Raw genomic sequence first — 27,584 nt, forward strand, 5'->3', positions numbered from 1 at the left:
GGGACAATCTTTGGGACGATCCTTGGGATGATAAGGTACCGATTAGCTACCTCATCGTGGGGGATAAGGTCCCATTGTCTCTTGTCTCTAAGGGGACTAAGAACTCCGTCTCTGTTTTTATAGACTTGTTACTCAATCTCATGCCTAACAAGGTCATAACAATCACCTTGAAAATGATCTAGTCCTGAGATGCAATAACCTCACTGGTTTCATTATCAGACTCAAAAATAAACTTAGAAAGTTGTAAAAACAAAAATTCATTGAATTATAATCACACTCAGAAACACAGTCACAATAAACATCCTGTTCAAAAACAAAAAAATCTGTCCAACACTGTCCAGCTCAGAAGTTAAACATTTCTGAGAAATTCTGTTTGACGTGAACATACAAGAGTCACACGCTGTACAGGTTGAATAGCAGTGGTGTTCACCTTAGAGTGTCCGTCAGAACCACAGGAATAAGGTTATTTCTTCTTTACTGTAATTTTTTAACACAACAGATAATGTTGTGTTAATGCAAGTAATGCAACCACAGGCTTACAGGTTTGGCATACAAGAACTCGTAGGTGTGGGAGTGGGTGTGTGTATGGTCTGTAAACAAAACATGTACAAAGGGCTGAGTATAATCAACATTCAAGTCATGAATTATGCTTCATTAACTGTCTTCCAGTATAACCAGAAATACAAATGAAAATTCCTGTACAGTGGAGCCCCAAGTTATGAAATTTATTTGTTCCAAAGCGTCTTTCGTAAGTCAAAATTTTCGTAAGTCGACTGAGGCGATGCTGGCTGAAGACGAAGTTCTTGGTGGAGGAGGAGGTGGCGGAGGTGGTGGAGGCTGAAGAAAGTATACATACGTACGTGTACATGTACATATTATTAAGGAATTTAATTCTAAACATTAAAACTAAAACTTACATTTACGTTAATTAATGTACGGGCATTTTCGTTACGCGGGCATTTTGCAGGGCAGAAATATTGCCGTTAAGTGCCTTCGTAACTTGAATTTTTCGTTAAATGGGGTCTTCGTATCATTTTTTTGTTATTTTATTTTATCATTTTTGTGCACAACTTTCCTAGTCTACTCACCAAACCAAACGGTGCCTTATATATTTTGTAAATACACCCAATACATCGCAGAACACCAAACTCATTTTAGCTTACAGCTTACAAGTGTGTAGCATAACAGCTAGCCTTAGCAGCACGCACTAGCCACATAGTGAGCAGATTAATGAACATTGCAATTCTACACAAGCCGATTCCCTAAATGACAAAAGGTTCAAGACTGTCCTTTCCAGGCAGGAATTAATGTGTACTCATGGTAAGTGACGCATACAACTTAAACCATGCCTAGACGTCCACTGTCGAGTCAGTTTGCAAGGTGCCTCTTGCTACGTGTTAGCTTACCCTCCATGCTCTGGATCATGTGCCCAATAGCTAGTGATGGCACATTTGAAGCTGCTTCAGAAACACTGTGTTGTGGCTTGGTTTGTCTGAACAGAGTCACGTGACCAGTGACGTCCAAATTTTCATTCGGCATGTCACTGCTTCAGTACCTGATTTAATGGTTTATAAGGAAGTAAATGTATAAGGAAGTTTATAAGGAAGTGAATCATTGGCAGGATTTGTGCAACACACACACACACATAATACATGTTAAAAGCACCATATCAGCCTGATATCAGACAGAACTGTGACATGATATCAAACATGAGTTGTAAATAATTCAGCTCTATAAAGTGGGCAATTATAATGAAGCAGTTTATTTTAAGTTGTAGATTTAAGCTGCTCTTCATATTTTTGGCCATCAGATGTCCCCAAAAAGTACTGTGTTGAAAGCTTTATGTAATGAACCGTTTTTCAATACAAGCTTCAATGCTTCAGAAAGCTTCATTTGGCCATCACTACCAATACTGCAACTGCGCTCTCTTGAAAAACCTGAAGTAGGAAAACTAAATGTATAACAACTGAAACGTGGAGTATGTAGAAGAACCATGGAAACAGAGCTACGTTAACAGATGTTAACAGACAAGCTGACGAAGAACAAATGACAGCTCACACCATAAATACACACAAGGGTGACAAGGAAAGAGGGAACACACGGAGAACAGAGCTGGGGTGAATAAACATAATGACCCAGGAGGAAGCAAAACTGAACACACTGAACACAGGACAAAATACTGTCAAAGTAAAACAGGAAACCCTGAGACATAGACCTAAGACACGTGGGTTTGACAGGGATGAGTGAGCAAGAGAGAGGGACACAGAGAGATACAAACGTGGATACAAGACACAGAGGGGCGAGAGACACACGTGTGACATGACAGACTATTACACTCAACCCATGGGCGAGAGAGAGAGAGACATGACGGGCTGGGGAGAACATACATGAACGCACAACACAGAAAGGGGAGACATGGAATGAAACATGGGAACGGGAGGTTTTAGGACTTCTTGATAACAATGAATTTCAAGCCCAGTCCAGCCTAGAAGAAATAAATGCATGAACTAGTTTTTCAGCGTCACTCTGAGACAGGATGTTTCATATTTTAGAGATATTGTGCAAATGGAAGAAAGCGGTCCTACATATTTGTTTAATATGCACATTGAAGGACATATGTAACTCCGAAATGACAACACAGGCACAGCTTCTTCAAGACGGGTGCTTCGCTGCATTTATTGAACGCCGTGAAAACTACAAACATAAAACACAAAGGCTTTAAGCGCTTCAGTCTATCAAAAGTAACTCTTGTGTTTTAACAACAAAAAAAATTACCTAGTGGCCGCCTGCCACTTCAGAGGTCCTGGAACAATAACTTTACAGTCCTGTGCATTCTAATTGAAAACATTTTTATGTTTTCAATTAGAATGTACAGGATAATTAGAACACCATACATTACAAATTTTCACAGTATTACAATACAATTATATCAACTACCTTGAACAGCTGGTAGACTAACCAGGCTTTTGCAGATAGCTCGCTGAACTCCTTAGCATGATTATTAAACGTGGGCTCACAGCCTATATTATCACACCCCAAACCTCGCGATAATAGCGGTGTAACAAAAACTTGTTCTTTGTGACAAGATAAACATGTCGCTTGTACAAGAAGACGCACCTTTACAATATTGTCCACAGAAATGTACAAGCAAGAACATTTTAACTGCTGGAACTATCTATTAAACTTCTTTATACATAAGCCATCTCTGTGACACTTACAACATATCCTGGTCAAAAATTAAGATTCCTCACAGTGTTACTGGAGGGCAAAATAACACTATCCAAAGTAAACATCTGGTTAAATAACATATTTCTAAGATTATATTAGAAGTGGTTAATAAAAAGGATGGCTAAATTGATGTTTTGTACTAGTAAAAGAAAATTTTGTTACAAATGTTTTTGCTTTGTTTTGCTCTTAGCTATAAAAGAGCTTTTACAGTATTACCCATTTCCAGTACCAGAGATAGGATTTTGTTTAGGGTATCCTTTAATTTGATTGCATTGCATTGTATTGATTGCATTGTATACTACTGTAGATTTTAATACCTCGCAAAACACCAGATCTGTCAATACAACATTCACTATGTATATTTTGAAGTGCAGAGGAGAAATAAATATCCACGTATTTTATCCCCTACTAGCCCTAATCTACATTTTCTTTTTTATATGCAACGTTGTTTGTTGTATCCCTAAACATGTAGAAGAAAGAAATCCAGATTATCCGAAGTCATGGATCAACCAAAAGAACTGGCTTCTAACAGCAAGAGGCTAAAGATAAGAAATAAGAGAGATAACTCTTTATTGTCATTGCACAGTCACACCTAGTACAATAGTGCAACGAAATTGGAAAACTGTCCTACGTTGGCACTACGTACAACACAAGTAACTTAATAAATAAAAAGAAATAAAATGAATGAGTGTATGTATAGAAAGAATGAGAGTATGCTTCTAAAAACAAACATCAGTGAACGTTTAGCATTCTGCTGATACATTGAAAACCATCTGATGAAGTGCCCTGACCCCATCTAAAAGCAACCCGAAAAATCTGTGCTGAAATACGCTATATCCAAACAGAAGTGGAAGAGCGGAGACAGGCTCATTGCTCTGAAAAGCTGACCCAACAAAGTCAGGGAAGAGGAGGGAGGCTTTTCTTTCTGTAAATTTACATGTTCCATTTTTGTAGTGATCAAACAAATAAGACTACACATACAAGTAGCAGAAACTAATTTCTTCTGCTTCTTGTATCTGGATTCAACCTTAGAAAGAGAATCAGGAGCTTGGTCATTTGGGAGGGGCTCAATCTTCAATGAAACCTGCAGCTTCAGAATCTGTGAGGTGTTGGCTTTCAGCACCCAATGGTGTGTCCATGTGCATGCCATCAGGTAAATGGGGGGATCCGTGCTTTGTGTGTACTTCTTTGTGTGGAATCCGTTTATCTGCCCTCATTTACTGTTTTAGCTGTTTGGCGACTAAAATCCAGAAATCGATTTTTTAAACCCAGCCCTACTAGAGACTGTGCTGGCCATTCTATGTTTTCAAGCTTACCATCTTGTTCTTTTTTCCTGAGGTTGTTCTGGCATAGCTTGGACTTGTGTTTTGGGTCATTATCTTGGTGTAAGTTGAACCCCTGACCAACTGGTGCACACCAGAGGATACTGTATGGTGTTGCAGAATGCTGTGGTAGCTGTTTTGGTTCAGGGTGCCTCTCACTCTGTACAAGTCACCAACACTGGATCCAGTAAAACAGCCCCACACCATAACACTTCTTCCTCCATGTTTGACAGTTGATGCCATACAGTGTGAAACCTTCCTTTCGCCTACTCGACGGTGTACAAAGATCCTGCATGATGAACCAAAGATTTTAAACTTTGATTCATCAGTCCATAATACCTTCTTCCAGTCTTCAGTAGTCCAATAGCAGTGTTTCATGGCCCTGCCAAGCCTCTTTGTCTTATTCTGACATCTTACCAATGGCTTTCTTGCTGGAACTTGTTTTGTCAAACCTGCAGCTCGAAATTCCAAGTCAAGCTTTAACATGCAACAAGAAGAAAGAGGAGTGAGACAAAACATTTTGTCAAAACAGCCTGTTTCAGTTTAAGCGTTGTTTTCAATAAATTGCATGCTCAAAAAATCTTTTGTCTCACTCCCATTTCTTCTTGTTGCATGTTGAAGCTCTACGTGGAACCTTTTTAAGATCCAACCATGCAAAATATGATTTTTTGCCATTTTTCTAGTGGTCTTAAATTTTTGATCGGGACTGTATGATGGTCTGTCTTTCTTCCATTGTTAATTACCTTTTTTATGCCATTTTTGCAGTGTAATACTGCTTTACTGATGCTTACGGGGGTATGGTATCTATGTTTTTTCCAACACTGTTTTTATGCAGAAAGAGGAGGTTGTAAGTAATCTGGAAAAGTCGCTTTGTCTATCATTACGGCTGTCTTTCTCTTTGGCCTTTCCAAGCTTTGCCATGATCCTATCTTTCAGGTCAGTTCCTCTCGCACTCAACGATCATTCTTCCATTGCACTTGGGGCTTGGTACCCAATCTTGGGTGGGGACGATGGTGACGAGTCCCCCCTGACCTGCAGTCCTGGCTCACCATAGCATATGTGCTGTACCTCGTCAATCTCTAGTGAGAGCAGTTCTTTTTTCTGAATGTTGGAACACTGAGCTACTACTTCAATCTGGATGCTGGGTATCAAAGATTCCATTGGTCCCTTATCCTAGTCATGTAACCCCTTCCACTGGGATTACTTGCGTAGTAGCATTCCAGCAGCACCCTATATTCATCTCTTGCCCACGTATGCCTTCCTGTTCTAGTAGCCCACTTCTCAGCCCATTTCGAGGTTAGCCAGGCGGCTAATTCTAATGACTGCCTGACAACTGAGGTCAGTGATGTCATCAGAGAGGGACCGGCGATCAGCATTGCAGAGCATGACGTTCAAGCAGCGCTCATGAGAGTGAGCACAAGGAAAGCGGCTGGGCCAGACGGCATCACTGTCTGCTGCGGTGCTGTGCTAACCAGCTAGCAGGTGTGTTCACTTCGATTGTCAACGAGTACCTGGCTAAGTCTGTGGTCCCCACATGCTTCAAGAGATCAACTATCATCCCTGTCCCCAAGAACAACAAGCCCTCATGCCTGAATGACTACCGGCCAGTTGCACTGACCTCGGTGGTTATGAAGGTGTTCGAGAGGCTGTTGAAGAAAACCATCTCCTCTTTCATCCCAGACACCACAGATCCCTTCCAGTTCGCCTACTGACCCAACAGATCCATGGAGGACGCCATCGCCCACGTCCTGCACACTACCCTCAGCCACGTGGACAAGAAACAGGGTAACTATGTGAGAATGCTGTTTGTTGATTACAGCTCAACACAATAGTGCCCGGTAGACTGTTCACAAAGCTGAGGGATCTAGGACTCAACAGCTGTCTGTGTGCATGGGTGTTGGACTTTCTCACTGGCAGAACTCAGGTGGTGAGGGTGGGTAGGTGCATCTCCAACAGCATCACCATCAGCACGGGAGCGCCACAGGGGTGTGTCCTCTCGCCAATGCTCTATTCCCTCTACACTTCAGACTGTGTGGCCACCCACGACTCCAAAACCATTGTGAAATTTGCTGACGACACATTGGTGTTGGGCGCCATCTCCAACAACAATGAGGTGGCCTACATGGATGAAGTGAAGAATCCGGCATCGTGGTGCCGGGACAACTACCTCCAGCTGAACGTCGGGAAGACCAAGGAGCTGGTGGTGGACTTCAGAAGTAGTCAGCACAGAGACTACAAGCCCATTGTAATTAATGGAGCTCCAGTGGAGAGTGTGCAGTCCTTCAAGTATCTCAGTGTCCACATCTCAGATCTGACATGGTCTGCCCACATTCAGGTCCAGACAAAAAAGGCTAGGCAGCGCCTGTACCACCTACGACAACTGAGGAAGTTCAGAGTCTCTCCAGTGATCCTCAGGACTTTCTATACAGGCGCTGTGGAGAGCATCCTCACACAGAACATCACATCCTGGTATGGAAATAGCTGTGTCAAGGATACAGATTTTGAAGGACCCGTCCCATCCCAGCAACGAACTGTTCCAGCTTCTGAAATCAGGCAGAAGGTTCGACACCATCCGAACAAGAACAGAGAGGCTCAAGAGGAGTTTTTATCCTCAGGCCATTCGTGTGTTCAATCAGCCCCCCCATCATCCTTAAGTGACTGAGACAGGACTCATTACCACATTCTCATATCATCCTGAATCCTTCTGGCCTCGCTATAGCACAAGACACTTTAACACCCTCCTCACGCAATGTACACAAGCTGTAAATTTCCAGATTGTTTTATTTTGTTCTATTTCTATTTATATAACGTACATAACTTACCCACTTGCAGCACATAATGTCCTCCTTATATATACTCGTGTTGGTTCCTCAACACGTGACGTGGACCTTGTTAATCTGGGCAACGTCCAAGCGAGTATGGTTTCATTTTTCTGTCTCTCACTCATGTCCAAGGTAGGTTTGGTGAGCATGGAAGATCTGGCCTAGGGACCCTTACTGGATGCAGACGCTAGCTGGGAGTTGAACCCACGACCCACCCAAAAGGCTTGTAGTCTTACCACTGCGCTATCTATCAGTATTTGTTTGTTTGTTTTTTGTTCTTTTTTGTTTTTACACCTAAGTAACATGGATAAAAGGAAGATAGGTACGAATTATACTGGACCAAATAGCTGTGAACCGGTCCATCTTTTACAGTAAAAAAGTTCCAGGGTCTTTTTGGCTTCAGGCTTGGAACATTGGTTTGTACTTATGTTTGCAAGTCACCAAAATTGTGGCTTTCCTGTTGTGTTTAGAGTATTGCTGCTGATAATCATGTGGCTACCGGCGAAAATAATGCGGAAAATCGGTACGGTAAGCCAATTTCTGTCTTAGCGCATTTGCGCAGCTATGTGTTTTTGTGGTTGTGGCTCATTCACTGAACTTTGGTCAGAGCATGATGAAACTTGGTGTTTGGAGTCAGTAATAGCTCTGCATGATAACTAGCCTTTCTTTAGCCGGTTACATGAAGTTTGAAGAATTTCTTGTTTGGTTTTGTTTGTTTAGCGGACTTGTGCGCATTTACGCAACTGCTCGTTTAATCATGGCTTGTTTTCGCTGTGTTTGGTGGTTGTAGAAATAGTTTATATGAGATTTTGGCTGAGATTCAGAGGTCTCTGTGGATACCACACGTGGGACTTAAATTTCTCACCCCACATTATAACCGATTAAACTTGATCTCCTCCTTTTTGCCCCTGGTACCGGGGCGTGGGGCTTAAGTGGCTAACAGAGCCAACTGGATCCCCTAAATTGAGGTCAAAAGTTCAAATTTTCTTATTTTTTTCCCTGAATGCTTGCAGCAAAGTTATAAGTCTTAAGGCAGAGAATTAAGTACACAAATAGTAGGCTAGTGTTGTTTTCTGAGCCCAAGACCAATATATCCAGACCCACAGGTCATCATCTATGTGTATTATGTCCTTCATTAGCCAGTTCTTTGACTTAGTGTTGCAGAATTCCCTCCTTTTGATCCAAGGATCAAATATTATTGTTAAATATTATTTTTGCACAATTTCTATGTGCTTTATATATCCAGGTTAAATTCTTACTGAGATAAAAGATGTATTTTTCAAGATCGACCACAGATTTCTAAGAGCAAATATTGTCGACTGTAGTGAAGTGCAGAAGATAGTGATAAGGGTTTCATTTCAATTCAGTGACCATGAGAACTTTTACCATGTGAACATGTAGTTGAAGATTTGACATTTTGGAGGATTTTAAATTTTTTTAAATTATAAATAAAATATGTCTTCACAGTTAAACTTGTTCCTTTAAATTGGCTGCATTTTCCATCCAGTCTACCAGTCTCCAACGGGAAATGTTAAGGTTATTTTGTCAGTAACATACAAGGATGTATAAAAGGACTACATTCCTTATACTACCTATAAACTACAAGGCATAATCTCAAGATTTTGCCTTCAGTTAATGACTGATCAACATGAAAAACTAACCAGAGAAAGGCAACAACTTAACTTGGTCATACTTTAAGCTTTTCCAATAATTTCAAAGAGAACACAGACTGAGGACAGTCGTATTGCTATAATCCTGACCACTGTTATTAAAGTTGCTATTTTAAGGTTGTTGCTCATGCTCACAGCACTCCAGCTGAGACCAGTATATTGGTGCTGTTAAAATTTATTCTGACATAAACCTGATTAGCATGCTGTGGACTAACAGTATGAAGCATCTGAGACTATCTGAAAAAAATATGTCAATAGAGTTGCCAATTTAACCAAGGCAAATTTCTGACATTTTGAAACTATTCCAAATTAAATGAAATCAAAAACAGATTAAATCAATGAATGAACCACACAAAATGAAATGAAGGCGTTTTTAACTCTATTCTTGGCAGTGATTGTTTCCATGCTTGACACTATTGCAACGCAACAAAGCAGCTGTTACAAATAGTTGAAATGACAAAAGGTTTTGATGAGTGACAGGGTGGGAGTCATAGAAAATTTCAAGGTTTTACGAGGCTTCATCTGGTCATCAAAAAACCCAAAGGGCACACAGCAAGAGGGAGAACACAACAAAAAGCAATAAAAAACGAAGAAAATTTATACACACACAGGATAATCAGGGAATAGGCAACAGGCACGAACACAGCTGAAACTATCACAGATAATGAAACTGGGGAAAATGGAACTAAACCCAAAGCACACAGGACAAGAGATATAAGACAGGAAATAACTAACATTGAAATCGAGATTAAGACACACATGCTTGACACAAACAGACGTCAAGACTCAGTGAGAAGACAAATTAGAAGGAACCGAATGAAAATACAAAAGAAATAAATAAACCTATCAACTAAACCAAGAACAGAACAAATGGCACAGAATAAATGGATCACAAGCAGAACAGAAGCCTACGATCTGAGCAAGAGCAAATGCCAACAACTGAGCAACATGTTATTGTGTGTGTATATGGATAATAGCAAACAGTGAAATACATTTCTTGCACACCTCAATGAATTTTTTTCACTCAAATTAAACTTTTTGCTCAAAATAATTCTCCAGTCCGAATGATATTCCGATGTCAGGGATATGCTGGTAGTGTGGATCAGTGAATCAATGTCTCAATCACTCTTGGCATACAGCTTGATGTCATCCATGTACAGGAGGTGGCTGAAAACTGCTCCATTGCGTAGTCAGTATCCATAGTCAGTCTTATTAATGATGTCACTGAGAGGGTTCAGGCTTATGCAGAACAGCAGTGGAGACAGAGCATCTCCTTGGTCGATCCCGCACTTAATGGTGACTTGTGCTATGGACTTGACGTTGGTTTCAAGTGTTGTACGCCACATCCCCATTGTATTCCTGATGAAGGCTCTTAGGGTCCTGTTGATCTTGTACAGTTCTAGGCATTCCAGGATCCAGGTGTGGGGCATTGAGTCATAGGCCTTCCTGTAGTCAATCCAGGCAGTGGCAGTGGCTGGCCGCTATGATGCCTGACAGGAGCTTCCATGCAGTCCTGAGGCAGGTTATTGGGCAGTTGTTGGATTGGACCAGTCCCTTCTGGGGATCCTTGGGGAACAGGACTGTCTGGCCTTCAGTCAGACATTCTGGGTGTCTCTTGTTGATTAAAAGCTGGTTCTTTTGTGCTGTCAGATGCTCATGGAGTGCAGTCAGCTTCTTTTACCAGCAGGTGTGAATCAGGGCCTGGTGCTGTCCAACTCTTCAAACTGGAGACCCTTTCTTGGATGTCTGCCACTGTGATAATTTCTGTTTAGGGAGGTTGCTGTGGTGTACTCTAGTCTCCTTCTCCATGGAGGGTACTGCTCCTTGTGGCGATTTATCTTGTAGCCAAGCATCTCACTGATCACTGCTGCCGTGGTATAGATCAGCTGATTGGTTTTGGTGATGGTCACAGTAGGGATTGTCCATAGTGCTGCATTCACACATTCTAGTAGACCTTCAGAGGGTACTTCACATAGTCTTGGTAACCTGCTCCATATTGCCATCTTTGCAATCATCCTCTCTTTCAGGTCAGTTTCTCTCACACTCAATTCTCCTTCTTCCATCGTACTTGTCGCTTTGGTACCCAATCTCGGGTGGGGGTGATGATATCCCCCCCCCCCCCCCCCCCCATCCTACCTCCCCCTTGCCATAGTATTTGTTTTGTACCTTGTCGATCTCCAGCTGTGATAGCAGTCCCTTCTTCTGAATTTTGGAACACTGAGCTAGTAGTTGTTTCGTCGTCAGACATGATACTGTGTATCAAAGATTCCACAGGTCCCCTGTCCTCTTCATGTAACCCCTTCCGCTGGTGTTACTTGTGTAGTGACATTCCGACAGTGCCCTGATTTTATCTCTTGCCCACCTATGCCTTCTTGTTCCAGTAGTCACAGTTAGAGCAGGGCGATATGACCAAAAATATTTGTCACGATATACATTTGAAAATTTGCGATAATGATATAACTGATGATATAATTGACACTAGACAAAATACTTTACAACTCCACAACTTTATTAGTGCAAAAAAAAAACCCAACATCAATGTATTTTCACTTAAGGGAAGAGCAGCTTATTTCTTCTGCGCAACACTTTTGTACCAGGTCATCCTTTCTCCTCTCTCTCTGGATGTAACATCTTCTGAGATGACATCAGAAGATATCACGACTTATCATCCTCTTTCTTTCTGACTTTTCTACATACACAATTTAAAACAAACTTTAAAATGACTGTATAACATCTTCTTTTCCATGTTATTCTTAGCATGACTTTTCAGTAATTCCATCACATTTGAACTTTCAGTCACATGTGTATATCCTTCTGTTTTATTCAGTTTATGCAATCTTACTTCAGTTGCATGTATCATTACCTTATTTTCACATGAACATGAGAAAACACTCAGGTAACACACCAAAAGGTCTCTAAAGATGGGCACCGCCCTGAACTCTTAAATACGACCTGACCAAACTCAGACAAAGGAAATTCCACAGCACATCACGTAGCTCTATACCTCCCAGTTCAGCTCATCCTCAAACCCTTCCTCCAAAAGGGAAATTAACAACCACCCGTCACCTCCCTTACATGTGGCACCTGGATGTCTCTAACCTACATACAATGGCCCCACTGTGAAAGTGTAATCAGCACAAGGCCCACTTGTGATAACATCCTACATATCTATAACTTTGAGACAAAGTGATTTTACTATTACTAAAGTGATATTGTTCAAACATGTGATCAATGCATAGAGTATGGAAATCTGCCACTACAACACACACCCACACACATACAGACACACATACCTAGCCTCCATGGTCAGACTATCAGTAAGAGTAAGAATCATTTTATACATGATATTTTCTTATTTGTTCTATTGGTTAAACTTACAGCTGATTGTATTTTATCATTATATTTTTATTTCCAAGACCTATTCCACCAACTTACAAGTGTGAGATCTTATTGGGGTGGCTGTAGCTCAGGTGGTAGAGCAAGTCACCTACTAACCGGAAGTTGATTTGATCGTCTTCTACAGACAATCCAGTATGCATGCCAAATAGCCTTGGGCATGATACTAACCCCAAGTTGCTCACTGATGCATCCATTGGAGTATGAATCCATGCAAATGTTAGATAGAAAGCACTTGCATAGAAAAAAAGAGGCAAGTTGTGTAAAGCCCTTCGATTGCTCAAATAGAGTAGAAAATTCCTATATAAGAACCAGTCCATTTACCATCTACTGTGATGGAAGAGTCTGATAATTCTGGCTAAAATATACTAAGGCAATATTTTCTCAGTTATAACTAGAATAGGTATAACACAGTATGAAATGGTGTTCTATGTTCTAAAACCTAGTTTCAGTTGTTGGGGATTAGACTGTTGTGCCCCCACCCTAACTGCTCCCCTAGTGTGTGTCAAGCATAAATATCTACCACTGCATGTTTTTAAGGAAACGTTGTTCTTACATAAACTAACTTAAGATGACTGGTCATTTAATTATCCCTTGTGATTACATAATTATTGGTCAATTACATATTTTGGAGGCCTATTCACAATGCATATCTCCCTGCACACTATTTATATTTAATTAAAAACTAAACTGATAGCTCTAGATCAGTACCCTTGCGAAACTGTCTACCTGTCTGTTGTTTTGTCACCCAGCATTGAACCTGTGACATTAAATCCATTGTGTGGAACGTGTAATAAAGCAGAGGCTTATTTATACATCACTTAAACAAATCTGTTTCACACAGTTATAAGGACACATGTTCCTGTCCACAAGTCCACAACATGTCCTTAGGTTTTATATTCATCTACCCCAGCCACTTTCAGTTGGCTACACCGGCTTTGTTCTTTCATTTTTCTTTTAATTTTTACTTCCGAGTATATAGGATTATAGTTTTTCGTTGCATTATTGAACTTGCACCTTTCAGCATCATAAAAAATAGCTTTCACTTTTGTGAAAATGTGGCTTAATATTGTGTCATAGTTCTGATATATCCACATCCATTTTTAGAATTAAATAAATAAAAGATGTCCTTAAAGATGATGTAGGTTTTCTGGTATCGAAAATGTGATCAGTTATCTTCTGTGGGTATTGTATCTGGGTACAAATGTAAAAATACAACTTTGGTTGTAGGCATAGTTACCTCAAATCTTGTCATTCTGGTGCAGTATTTGTATATCAAACTAATTTATAACATATCCTGTCTCCTCATCTTCCCGTTTTCTTTTCTTCTTTCTTGTTCCTTTAGTTTCATCTTGCATCACCACTTACAAGAAAACTCCTCCTCCAGTGCCACCCAGAACTTCAACCTGCTCCACAGCCTCCAAGCCATACATCTCCATTACAGCCCAGAGCAGCACAGAGTCTGCACAGGTACTGCACAAAGAATTTGTCCATCATATTAATCTGCTCTTTGTGTGGTTACATCCTTATGTGTACCATGGAGGTGTCATTCATAGCAACATAAAGGAAGCATACGTACTTTCATTGTTTCCTGAGTAATAGTGCTTGCATTCACACTAGGTCTTGTGCAGTTTCGTCCATAATTTGGAATTTAGTAAAAAAAAAGAAAAAACCTGCATTAACTGTTTTTATACGCAGTCCATCATTTTCAACACAATTTAAAACATAGGAATTAATTTTAATATTTGGATGAAAGTCCTTTCAGGTCATTGACTCCCTGAAGTCTAGATCCCATGGATATCATCATGTGCTGTATTTTTTTCCTTGAGATGCTCTGCCAGACCTTTGTGCAGTGACCTTCAGTTGTTGCTTGTTGTGGGTCTCGTCTGCCTTCAGTTTTGTCCTCTTTGGTTGAGATCAGATGACTGATTTGTCACTGAAGAATATTCTATTTCTTTGCTTTGAGGGTCATTATTAATTTCCACTGTGAAAAATCATCCAATCCGTTTTGTACCATTAGTCTAAATCTGACTATACCCCTGCTCAGCAGTCACATAATTCATCAATATACACTATTTATTCAGTTCCACTGGCAGACATACATCTTCATGTCATAACATTGCCTGGTTGACAGATGATGTTATCTTCTTTAGCTTATGACTTGAGGCGACTGTTGCTGTGAATTGACCCAGTAAAAATAGAACTGAATCAATGAGTTGTTCATGAGTTTCATCTGTCTAAAGATTTTATTTTTACAGAACTGCACTTTTAGATGTTTTCTGGATAATCTGGTCATCCTGGTTACAGAGTTGGGCAGTGCATTACTTGTTCCAGCAGACCATCTGACACCCCTGATTTATACATTCCTAAACTTTGTGGTATCTCTCTGATAGGTTTATTTTGTTTTTTCAGCCTAGTGATGGCCTCCTTTATGTGCATGAACCTCATGTTGAGAGTTCCTGCACATAAATGATTGCTATTGAGTGCAATCATTTCCAGATCTCTTATCTTCTGAATTGGTTATAAACTAATGAGGGAGTAGGTCTCACTTGAACATGCTTGTCCAATTATTTTCGGGTATCTGAAAATAGGGGAATGTAGTTTCTAATCTGTTAATACAATACTTTTGGTAAATCCCCTGAGTTAAAGCTAAGGGTCTTGTTTAAAATTCACTGTGGTGATGCACAGAGGCACAAATACTAAGAACCTGTTCCCAATAACAGATAAATAATTTGATGATCGATGAACTTCATGTAATGAAGGAGGCCCTGCAGTCCAATCCCCAACAATCAAGGCTGGCTATTGGTACATGGAATGTCACCTCACTGGTGGGAAAGGAGCACGTGCTAGTGCATGAGGTTGAGCGATACCAGCTAGATATAGTCAGGTTTAGCTTAACACATGGCTTGGGCTCTGAAACTAGTTTCCTGGACAAGGGCTGGACTCTGTTCCAGACTGGACTTGGCCTTTGTGGGTACATTGGGATGCTCTTGGGAGTATCCCCTCTGATGGTGACTCCCTTGTGCTACTGGGAGACTTCAACGCTCACATGGGCAACAACAGCGAGATGTGGAGTGGTGTGATTGAGAGAACTAATCTGAATCTTGGTGGTGTTTTATTACTGGTCTTTTGTGCAGTTTATCCATAACGAAGACCATGTTCGAACATAAGGATGTCCATAAGTGCATGGGGTACCAGGATTGGGGATGGGTATAAAAAATGGATTTTCCTGGTTCAAATCGATTTTAGTTTGAATAAAGCGATTTCAATTCATTAAATCCTGAATAATTTTTTAAATATAAATGTATTTTGCCAGAAACGCCAGAATCTCAGGCTAAAGCTTACAAAACTATTTCAACAACTGCCAAACAGCTAAAACAGCAAATGCGAGCAGGTAACGGATTCCACTAAAAAGATGTAAACACAGAGCACGGTCACCCCGTTCACCCAACGGCGTGTACACGGGCACGTCGGGTGCTAAAGGGCGACATCTCACAGATTTTGCAGGTTTTGTCACTCTCTGACCAAAATTCACTGGACCAGCACAAAAGAATATAAAAACTGCGCTTTTAAAAACTTTTGCCGTTTCGCTTCCACCACCAGCTTCTTGTACTTCAAGAACAGTTGACCATCTCAAATCTCTGTTTTCTGCATTATTCGCCTGCTTATTAAGCACCAGTCTACTGTTGTGTATGGTGCTGTTGGCTGCTGGTTTTTTCCCCCAAAATGACCTCCAACAAGAATGCCTAATTTCTGCTGTTCAATACCGAAGAAATTTAAACTTTTACAAATTCTACCAAATTGCAAAATGCTTAACTGTGTCTCTAATAAGACCTCTGTAACTTTACTCTGCTTCACTTCAGCAGCATCAGGTAATGTTCATCAGCTCATTCATGGTTTTATTCATGGATGGATGGATGAAGGTGTGTGATATAACTTGTCTTAAAATGACTGTGTATTCTAAAACTAACCAGGATGCCTACATGGAAGAAGAGGGACCTAGAGGTGACATGACCATCCAATCAGGGCTCAGTAACTCCACAGAAAGCATTGACAGCATGAAGGCCTTGACAGCTGCCATAGAGGCTGCTAATGCTCAGGTCAGTGCTTTAGTGCTTTAGTTTTTACTGTAAGCATCGTCGTAATAAACACCCACAAATATTTTCCAATTTCAGCTAGAATACACTGTATTTTTATTGTCTTACTGAATATTGTATTTACAGTGTTCTCAATATTCTTGCATAGGTCCACGGACCAGCCAGTCAGCATGTCAACAATAGCACCATGACAGTCAACACCACCATCCCCTCAATCCTGAGCAGGGGGCAAGTAGTTGAAGACCACCGGGATGATTATAGGAAAGATGCGTTCAGGAAGGGAAAATGTCTCTCCATAGGCATCCAGGTATACGTGAGATCACGGTCAACGAAACATTGAGCTTCAGTTACTTATAAATTATGTGGAGCTTGTTTATCTGTGTTTTCATTTCTGCTAAGAACCACATGTTACCCTGCTGGATAAAGAATATTTAACAAGCTTCACACAAAGTAGGGGTCTGTTTCACCTCTTTGTTACGATGACTATTACTATTTTTCTAAAAATTCTAGATCTGCTATTAATCTGTAATCTGTCTTGGGTCTCCTTTACATAAAGAAATGCATATTCATTTTTATGAAGCTTATTGTTGTGATTATTTTTAGTTTTGCTCTTTTTGCCTCCTCTAGGTTGACGGACCAGAGGATGTTCCGGATCCAGAGGACCCCTCCAAGTTCACCTCTGTAGGTGTGCAAGTGGAAGATGACAGAGGGTGAGACTTTTTTTGTTGGATTTAGCCTAATGTATCTAAACACAATAACACAATAGCCCTCTTTTCTACTTCTTTTGTCATTTATACATTTCTTTGAAGCTATTACTGGGAAGCACATTTCAAACAGTTGACTGTTTTAAATGTTCTCTTTTGTTTTCTCCAGCATGTTTTTTTCTGTGTGCTTTTCCTCTGAGAGTGCAAGCAAGGGAAGCAGTACTTACACAAGTTATTTCATTCATTCATCCTCTGTCTTTTGAGTCTGGAAGAATCCTTCATAATCCAGGTTTTCAGCATCCTAACATCCCATCTACTAGTGGACATGGGTTGTGTATTTGTAGCCATTTAATGTGCTAGTTTGATACCCCTTAAGACCATTTAAGCATGTGTTATCTGCTTCAGGGTCTCCAGGTTGGATGTGACCAAGATACAAACATTCAGCTGTATCTAAACAGTTTGGAAAAGCATAACTTTTTCTGTCATGATGGTGGAGAAAGACTGTTGATTTAGCAAAACTGACCGTGTCAAACTGTAAGCCAGCCCAGATTATGATGCATCTAATTTACAAGCAGCTACTTCATCCTTATTTTGCGCTACTTGCAACTTTTTTATTTCTTTTATTGGAGCACTGAACAGTTAAGCTCAGATGGCACTAATGCATTTAGAAAATCTTTTATAACCTCTGGTAGCATTCATTTTACACCTCTTCTCACAACTGACATCCTAGAGTCACAGGGAACCTCAAATCTCCAAACAAAAAAGTAGTAATTGTTAGATGGAAAAAGAATAGACTAGTGCAAATGTAAACTTACAACATTTTAAAGATGTGTATGTGAAGACGTATGTTCTCTGAAAGCAGAGGGCAGAAATTTTATTCTAGTATTTATTCTTTTTTCCCCCTCTGATGCTCAGGTATCGTCGGTTCCAGCGCTCCAATAGTGTGACAGCAGCTGTGCAGGTAAGTTTTGGTACCGACTGCACCCATACAAAATAATGCTTGCAGCTTCCTTGAGACACACTGGTCGCTTTGAGTTTAAAGCAGTGCTAAAGAAAAACCTGCACCAGAGCTGCAAGGTAAAAGAAATGCACTGGCTATATTTTAACAAAACACCCATATTTTAAAAACATGAGAAATACTATACTGAACCAGAACATGGTCCAAGAGTTGGCAGTTTGCTTGAGATCAATGATGCCTCTTAGCTTATGAGATATTTACATTTAAAAAGGCACATATGTCTTTTGTTTGTTTGTCACTATTTCTGTTATAATCAGAAAATATATATATTTACAGTTTAATTCGCATAGTATTCACTTGCAGCCAATTATGGAGCTTTATGAATGCTACATTTTTTGTGCTGGATTACCTACTCTGAGAGCCTTTTTTTCATCTATTAGTATTCAAAGGATAACAGTCTTTTACTGAAGTCCTTGTAGTCGAGGAATACCCAAACAAAACCCTTTCTTTCGTTTCTTACTTTCTGGATACTTGCAGGATGGCGTTACCTTGCCCTCCAGAAACACTGTGAGGAATTTCGGAGTAATTTTTGACCAGTACATTCCCTTCAGTGCATATAATAAACACATATGTAGGACTGCTTTCTTGTATTTGTGCAATATTTGAAGGCGCTCAACCTTCAAACAATCAATCAATCACAGCTTGAAGATGAGCCTGGCAACAAAATGTAAAACAAGAATATAGGCACCGAACTCAAATGGTGATATCGTTCTTTAAAAGTTTATCCAAAATGCAGTTTTGGGTTTTTTTAAGATGAAATGTCATAAAATAATTAATTATTGAGGGCATCAGTGCTTTTTTCTGTTAGTTGACATGACAGACATTCGGTTGGTGCAGTTTTGGTATTGAAACTATGACATAGCACATGATGCTACACTGATTATTGATGCTCAAAGCTACTTAAGAACAAATGTTGAGCTTTAAAAAGATCAATTTTGGCTTGAGATTGCGGTGGTATTTGGTTGCAGTTTTAATCGAGTAGAAATCGTCTTTTCATTTGAAAATTTCCTCAAAAGTAAAGTAAAAAAAGCCAAAAAACTAATAAAAATAACCAAATTTGGGCCTACTCCGTTATACTCATTAAACATATTACACTTGTAAAAAACATCATCTGTTTCTGAGGAAGTCAGTTGATTTTTTTTTTATGGCCCCTTCACTTCATCTCTAAATGAGGGTGAACATCATTTAGCAACAAATGCAAACAGGTATAACAGACCTGCACTGCTCACAAATCCACTGATTTCTGTACTCATTATTCCATCCAGGCAGATCTGGACATGCCAGACCTACTAGACACACCTATAAACTCCCCGGACACTGACATGGAAATACTGTCATCTCGTGCCATCCCTCGGCAATATTCCCGCGATGCCACCACTTCCACCGTCAGCATCCAGGGCTCAGGGAACCACTACCATGCCTGTGCCTCTGATGACTATGAGGATGTGGGCTTTGACCCATCCATCCTTCCCCCTCCAGACCCATGGATAGACAGTGTAACAGATGACCAACTTGATGTCAGTTTCAACAGTTCTGCTATACTGGAGGTATGTGGGAGAATATTCAGTGATACTATTTGGTTAACTTTAGTTTTACATTACATTTACAGTTGCGCTCATAAGTTTTGCCTATTTTCTAGATCAGGGGTAGGCAACCTTTCTGATGATGAGTGCCATCTAAAATTCCCTCAGAAGTCAATGTGCCATATGATTGCATTAGCAATAGATGTAATAACGCTGTATATTAACAGTTACACAATATATAGAAAAACCTAGAATAGAATTATATTTGTTGGCAGATGTTGGCAGATGTTGGCAGCTATCAGCGAATAGTTATCAGCTATTTTGAAAAAAAAAAAGACTTTTTATGTTTTTTTATGTTTATGGCCTCCTCACAACAATGATAAGAAAAATAAACTGGGCCAATATGGCATGTTTGTTAATACAGAGACACACATGTTAATGTGATCTCTGGTCTCCCACTCAGAGACACAGGTCTCCGAGTGTCCAGCATTCAGACGGCGACCTGAGGACTCATGTGAGAGAAAATCTGCTCACACAGATATGTAGAGCCAAATACTGTCAATAAAGCCTCTGCAATGTTCTGAAGACAGTTAACCTTGTCAGGTAGTGATGAACATGCAGCTCCATGAACACGCACAGCTGTGGATTCCAGCTGCTTTCATAGTTCTGCAAACTTTGACCCCCACAGAGTCGAGCTTTTCAGTTCAATCAGCTGCATTTCGATGTCCTCTGTGTCCAACCAGTTAATGCGAGACAAACCCAGCTGCTCATTAAAGCTTTTTGATTTGATTAGAAAAGAAAACATTGGTCCATACACCTAATACACCTGTTGTGCCGAGGGCTGGACTGGGACAAAACATCGGCCCGGGGATTTTGACTAGAGACCGGCCCACCAGGTATTACAGGAAAAGCCACGAACCCTTTGAATGAAAACAAACGCTGTTGTGACAGTAATGCACACAGTCTTGTTGGTCTATGTATGATTTCTATACATTTTACATCTAATAAAAACTTTGGTTGTAAGCTTCAGATAATTATTTAATAAAAGCGAGACATTTTAAATGAGAATAAGAAAGTGTTTCTTTGTGCCCCCCTTTCCCTGTTAATGCCCTACCTGCCCCCCTGGCAACACTTTGCTAGGCCCGCCCCTGCACAGTTACCAGCTGTCAGCTGCTTAGAAAAGGATCCTGGTGTTATTTGTCTCTCAGAAACAGTTCATAACTTCCCTTCAACTCATTCATGTCACCTAAAAGGTAAACCTGTTTCTCCATCACCTGTTCAGCTCTGATGATTCAGTAAGGACATCTCCTGGTTTCATCTTCATGTTTCCCTCTCACCACATATCCAAACCGACATCATGACCAGCAGCTTTACAGCTGTGGCTCCAGCAAACATCAGCTGATACTAGAAATTAATATTAAATACATTCTAACAACAGCTGATCAAGCTTAAACGTGCTGCTGTTGTTTAGCGCGACATCCGCTGGTTTCCTCTTTCTGGAGCAAAGTGGGCGATAAATAAACAAGAGAGAAAAGCCGATCAGCTGATCATTGATCAGTTTCATGATTAAAGTAGCAACAGGAGAGAGAGGGGAGAGAATGAGAGGAAGAAGAGGCAGCTGTGCAGCGTAAACACAGAGTAACTCCAGCTTTGTGTCTTTTTCATTGTAGCTGAAGTCCGGGACAAACTGTTCTTTTTCAGCTCAACATGAAACGCGTAATATTTTCTCTGAATACGAGACGATAACGTCTTTTTACAGAACATTTGGCAACTCTACTAACTAACCTTATGAATAAAATAAAGTTCACTATCAGTAACATTATCGCACCCACCCAGCTGTATGGAAACTCCGTCATGCTAGCTAGCACGCAGTACGAGTTATTGTAACTGACTGTAAAAAGTCAGCACAACGAAAATAAACTCCACCTAAACTTGGTTTATATCTGACCCAGATAGACTGCAGGTCATAACTTCTTACCTGAAGTTCAGTTCACCTGACACTCGGACCGGCGGCCGCCTCGGGTCTCTCCTCCTCCTGCCTCCCCTTTCCCTCATCCACCTGCTGCCTCTGTGGAAGCCATAGTCACCACCAAACAACTGAACAATGGACTGGCCACCGGTATGCCCGATGGCCAATCCAGCTATTGTCGTGCCATCAGTTAACCCTTAGCTGGCACACGTGCCCAGGGTTGCCGACCCCTCCTCTAGAGAATATGGATGCTAATACAAAAGCTTTTCTTTCACTAATGGTTAGTGGTTGGATGACACCATTGTCAAAAAAACTACCCGACTACCCCAATGACCCTGATCAAAAGTTTACATACCCTAGTTCTTAATAGTGTGTATTGCCTCCTTTAACTTCAATGACTGCTTGAAGTATTTTGTGGTTGTTGTGGATGATGCATTTTATTTTCGCAGATGGTAAAGCTGTCCATTCTTCTTGGCAAAATGCCTCCAGGTCCTGTAAATCCTTGGGCTGTCTTACATGACCTACATGTTTGGGATATCCCAAAAGTGGCTCAATGACATTGTAATCAGGAGACTGGGATGGCAACTCTAGAATATTTACTTTTTATCCTGTAAGAATTTAAGGTGGATTTAGTCTTGTGTTTTGGATTATTGTCATGTTGGAATGTACATGTGCATCCCATTGACAGCTTGCGGGCTGAGGAGTGCAAATTTTCCTCCAGTATTTTCTGATAACATGCTGGATTAATCTTGAAATCAATTTTGGACAGGTTCCCTGTGCCTGTGTAGCTCATACATCCCCAAATCCCCAATGTAAGTAATCCATCCCGGTAATGAGGCTTGCTTCCGAGTTATTTAGCATATTGTAAATAGGCTGCTTTGGGGCATTAGTGAAGTTGTGGTTTTCATCTGGGGACCATGTAGCCCATTGTTCTTCAAGTGCCCCTCTTTTTTTTTTTTCAGCGAGTCCTGTATGTCCGCTGTGGATATTTGTGGGTTTTTCTTTGCAATTTTCTGGCAGTTTTGGCTGAAGCTTTTGTTGGTGTACCTGTCCGTGGCTTGGTTTCACCATAATTCTACTTCTTAATTAGAGTTTGAACACTACAATTGTCTGGATACCTTTTTACGTCCTTTTCCTGTTTTATAAAGTTCAAGTTATCTTCTCCCACAGCTCCTTTGATAAATCTTTTTCTTTCTCTATGGCATCAGGGGAGGAAGACAGGACAAAGACATGCTGTGGAAGAGAGCAAGAGATTAATAATAACTAATGATTAAACACAGAATTGTGTGCAAACACATAGTGAGTGAAAAAAGTTGAGCAAATAAGAAATACTCAGTGCATCATGGGAAACCCTGAGCAGACTACACCTATTGCACCATAACTCTATGCTTTATCAAAAAGGAACGTTTTAAGCCTAATTTGAGTCTTTTAGATTGAATAGAATGAATAATTTATTCATGTTTAATCTGTTGATTTAACACACAGATCGATAAAAGTATTATTTTTATTAAACTTCAGTATTTTCTGGCTCAGACTGACTCACAGTGGTGCTGTTTCAATCTAAGGAGACTGCTGCAAATTAGAGTTTTGAAACTTTAAACTTGATTGGCAGATGGCCCCGCCCCTCCCTGTGCCTGGTTCTGCTGGATGTTTCTTGTTGTTAATAAAATGTTTCCTCCCCACTGTCGCCAAAGTGCGTGATCATAGGGGGTCATATGATTGTTGGGTTTTTCTCTGTATGTATTATTGTAGGGTCTACCTTACAATGTAAAGCGCATTGAGGCGACTGTTGTTGTGATTTGGCACTTTATAAATAAAATTGAATTTAATTAAGATAACCTTTATTAAGATAAGAATCCATCAATGGGTCCCTGCATGGCATGTACCACCAGCAGGTAGAAGTGGTTGATATAAAATATCCTACTAATTCCTGGACAAAGCTGGACTAAAAGACAGCAGACACCCTGGTAAAACAGCAACAACCTATAAGTGTAGAGGCTGGGGTCTGCCACACCAGGCAAGACCCTAGGTGCTAGCTGTGCAAAGACCCTGACACAATCCAGCACATAACGGCAAGATTCTAGCAGGCAAGGCATACATGTAACACCATAACCACGTGGCTTGGATATTATACAGAAACATCTGTGTCGAGTATGACCTGGAAGTCCTGAGGCAAAAATGGGAGACGTCCCCCAGGGTGGTTGAGAATGACCGAGTCCTGTGGGACTTCTAGATACGGATGGACAAACTGGTGATGGATTAGCCATCTGACATAGTGGTAGTGGACAAGCAGAGGAAGATGGCCATAGTGATAGTTGTATCTATACTAAGTGATAGCATTAGGAAGAAGGATCCTGAGAAGCTCGCTACCAAATACTAAGGGCAGAGAGAAACGCTAGAGAAGATGTGGCGGGTCAAGGCAACTGGAGTCCCCGTGGTAATCTTAGCACTTGAGGGAGTGACCCCCAAACTGGGCAAGTGGGAAATTATTATTGTTTGCGTATTTATTTGTGTATGTATGTAGATGCACTTTCTCTGATTTTATATGTTATATATTTATTTAACATAGCACAATAAAACAGCACTTTCTCTATCGTGCACATACAGATGGGGGCAGCTTGGGTTTCAGGAGTGTCCTCATGGCCAAGGCTAAATTCTTGTGACGTGAATTACAACTAACTTATCAACCCTGTAGAAAGTACAGTATACAGTTTTCTGTAGTGAGTTTCATTATTTAAATGGCAGGTGGTGCAGAGATCAGTTTGCCAGAGAGACGGACGGTGGTTTCTGAAGCTGCTGCAGGCTGAAACCGACCGCATGGAAGGCTGGTGTCGACAGATGGAACTCGACCAGCGGGAGAATGACCTGCCTGAGGACAGTACGTCTTTGTGTGTGTGTGTTGTTGTTGTTCTTCATGTCAAAAAATCTCTCTCAGACCCCATCCTTCGTGTGTGTGTGCTTTCCTAATGCTTGAATCCTCTTCCAGAGGTTTAGGAGGCAACATATAAATTTGATTGTTTCCTAGAATCTCATTCAATAAGTTGCGTTTGAGTCAACTGCTACTGAAATACTATAAATACAGTGTATTACCTCCATTGTGATGATATATCAGTTCAATTAAATCTTATTTATATAGCGCACAGAGTGTGAAACAGTTTGATAAGATTAGGCTTTCTGGAAAAGTACTTTTGCCCTCAGTGCTCGATAAATGGTAACATGACCAATATAGCGAGTATATTGGGTCCTAAAGCTGCAGAAGGTCACTGCTGAAAAGATTGGTTGTTAACAAAGTGCTGTATGGAAGCATACTAATGGAAGGGAAAAGTCTGCTAGCAAATGGTGCACAAGTAATAGAGACATCTGCAGCCTTAGGAAGATTGCCAAGAAAAGTGTCAATTACTTGAGAGAGATTCACAAGAGGTGGACTGAGGTTGCTTAATAACAGCTTAATAGTGTTCGTAATAAGCAAGTCTCAGTTTCAACTGTGAAGAGAAGGATCCGAGCTGCAGGTTTAACAGGACGAGTTGCAGCAAGAAAACCATCGCTAAGACATCAGAATAAGACAAAGAGACGTGCCTGGGCCATGAAACACCGCCATTACACTACTGAAGACTGGATTACGGAGTGATGAAGCAAAATTTGAAATCTTCGGTTCACCACGCAGGATTTTTGTACGCCAACAAGGAGGTGAAGGGATGGTTCAACAGCGTGTGGCATCAACTGTCAAACATGGAGGGGGAAGTGGGATGGTCTGGGGCTGTTTGCTGGATCCAGGGTCAGCAGCTTGTACAGAGTGAGAGGCTCCCTGAACCAAAACAGCTACCACAGCATTCTGCAGGCCCATGCAGGACCCTCTGGTATGCACCTATAGTTGGTCAGGGGTTCATCCTACAACAAGATAAGGACCAAAACATAAGTCCAAGCTATGCCAGAGCTACCTCAGGAAAAAAGAAGATGGTAAGCTTGAAAACACGGAGTGTCTCAGTCTCCGGACTTAAACCCCATCGAGCTGATTTGGGATGAACAGAAGTGTGAAAGCAAAGCAACCTACAAGGTCCACATTTATGGGAACTTCTGCAGCAGATATGGGAAGAACTTTCTGAAGAATATCTGATTTCTGTTGTAGAAAGAATGCCACGGGTGTGTACAGCTGTTATATCTACTAAAGGAGGCTACTTTGATGAGTCAAAAGTTTAGAATACACTTTGATCTATAAATTGATTCCATGATTATTTTTAACTCCAATTGCTTATTTGTGATTTGCTTTCATTTCAGAGTGCAATTAGACGCTAAACTGCATAATTTACAAGAAAAAAATTGGAAAAGTATTCCAAAACTTTTGACTGGTAGTGTAAATATATTGTATATATATTATATTTATTATAGTTATTGTTAGCCATTGATGCAATGACTATATTGTACTTTGTGTGTAATGAATGTAGTTTATGTGACAGTTTACTTTTCTGCGTTAAAATCAGAAAAATACGAATGGTTCCAAGATATTCTAATTTTACACTACTGTAAATAATAATATAGTCCTCAGGATTGTGTGTGACCAGGTAGTCAGCTCTGGTATGTAAAACAAATTCAAACAGTCATAAAATTGAGCATCAAGAGCAATGGCATTTAATGGGACAGGGTTACACCCACAATCAGAGTAGGTTCAAATGTCAAGCTCTCAGAAAAGCTCCTGAGGCTTAAACAAATTTGTTAGTTGCCAATCAGTGATGTTGTAGTATGTGCATGTTAAGAACAGATCAATATGTAGAAGAGTCTCTTTCTAAGCTCTGTGTCTGTGCTTATAGTCCTAGAGAAGATGAGAAGTGCTATGGGAAGTGCTCAGCTTCTGATGTCCCAGAAGTTTGAGCAGTTCAGGGAGCTGTGTGAGGAGAACCTGGTGAGTCTGAAGCAGTGGAAAGCGTTTTGTTTCTGTGTAACAGACTTAAGCCTAACTAAAAAAAAATTTTTTTTAAATTTCATTTCTTCCTTTTCCTTTTAATGAGCTTTTTAATTTCAAATTTTCCAATATTTTTCTTGTGTTTTCTAATGTTTAACCTTTTAAATTGTTTCATTTACTGAAGAAAAAACCTTTACTTTGATTATACAGTGAATATTTGATTGACTGATCAACTGAATGTAATAAAATATTAGTAATGGCAAATGGTAATTAATGCCAAGCTTATCATACAAAATGTCATCATATATTTCTATAACTGCATACCAGTATCTTTTACTATTTCAAGTCAAGTCAAGTAGTGTTTTATTGTCAGCCCAACAATATATACGCTCAAGTATGCGGTGGGACGAAATATTGTCCTCCTGGATCAAATGTGTGTAAAAATAATAAAATGAAAATGAAAAAATTCAAATATACATTTAAACAACCATACAGAAATAAGATAAACTAAGAATAAGTACGGGAGTGTTGTACTTGAATAGAAATAGAGTAAGAATAGAAAAGAATGAGAATATTTACAATACACAGACAGAATTCACAGACAAGTTTTTTGAGATACTATATATACAAAGTTTAACATGAGAGTGTGTATAACAACTTTTTATTCATTTTCTTGTTTTTTTTCTATTCTTCCTGCTTATCTACTGTCATAGAACCCCAAAGCCCACCCTCGTCCAGTAGCCTCAGATCTGGCCGGTTTTTGGGATATGCTTCAGTTGTCAATCGAGAACATAAGCCTCAAATTTGATGAGCTTCACCAGCTCAGAGCCAACAACTGGCGGCCCTTGGATCCCCCAGACAGAAAGGTACATTCACAACTTCCATCATCCATTGGCTACATGATTGCTGATCCAGCTCTTTCACTGCATTACTTGCCA

The 27,584-nt window shown here is 40.2% G+C and overlaps 1 protein-coding gene across 7 annotated transcripts in view; it reads left to right on the top strand.

The window, feature by feature from the left end:
- Positions 1-27,584, top strand: part of LOC113011304 (disks large-associated protein 1-like) — a 154,862-nt gene that overhangs the window by 120,674 nt on the left and 6,604 nt on the right. For all 7 annotated transcript variants that reach the window (XM_026150785.1, XM_026150783.1, XM_026150789.1 and 4 more), the window contains 9 exons: positions 13,784-13,908; positions 16,413-16,538; positions 16,684-16,842; positions 17,163-17,245; positions 18,155-18,200; positions 19,523-19,804; positions 24,495-24,627; positions 26,555-26,646; positions 27,360-27,512. In XM_026150785.1, coding sequence (XP_026006570.1) covers positions 13,784-13,908; positions 16,413-16,538; positions 16,684-16,842; positions 17,163-17,245; positions 18,155-18,200; positions 19,523-19,804; positions 24,495-24,627; positions 26,555-26,646; positions 27,360-27,512 — 1,199 coding nt within the window. The remainder of the gene's footprint in view (positions 1-13,783; positions 13,909-16,412; positions 16,539-16,683; positions 16,843-17,162; positions 17,246-18,154; positions 18,201-19,522; positions 19,805-24,494; positions 24,628-26,554; positions 26,647-27,359; positions 27,513-27,584) is intronic.

The sequence above is a fragment of the Astatotilapia calliptera genome, chromosome 18 (genome assembly GCF_900246225.1).
Source record: "Astatotilapia calliptera chromosome 18, fAstCal1.2, whole genome shotgun sequence".
Taxonomy (NCBI): Eukaryota; Metazoa; Chordata; class Actinopteri; order Cichliformes; family Cichlidae; genus Astatotilapia; species Astatotilapia calliptera.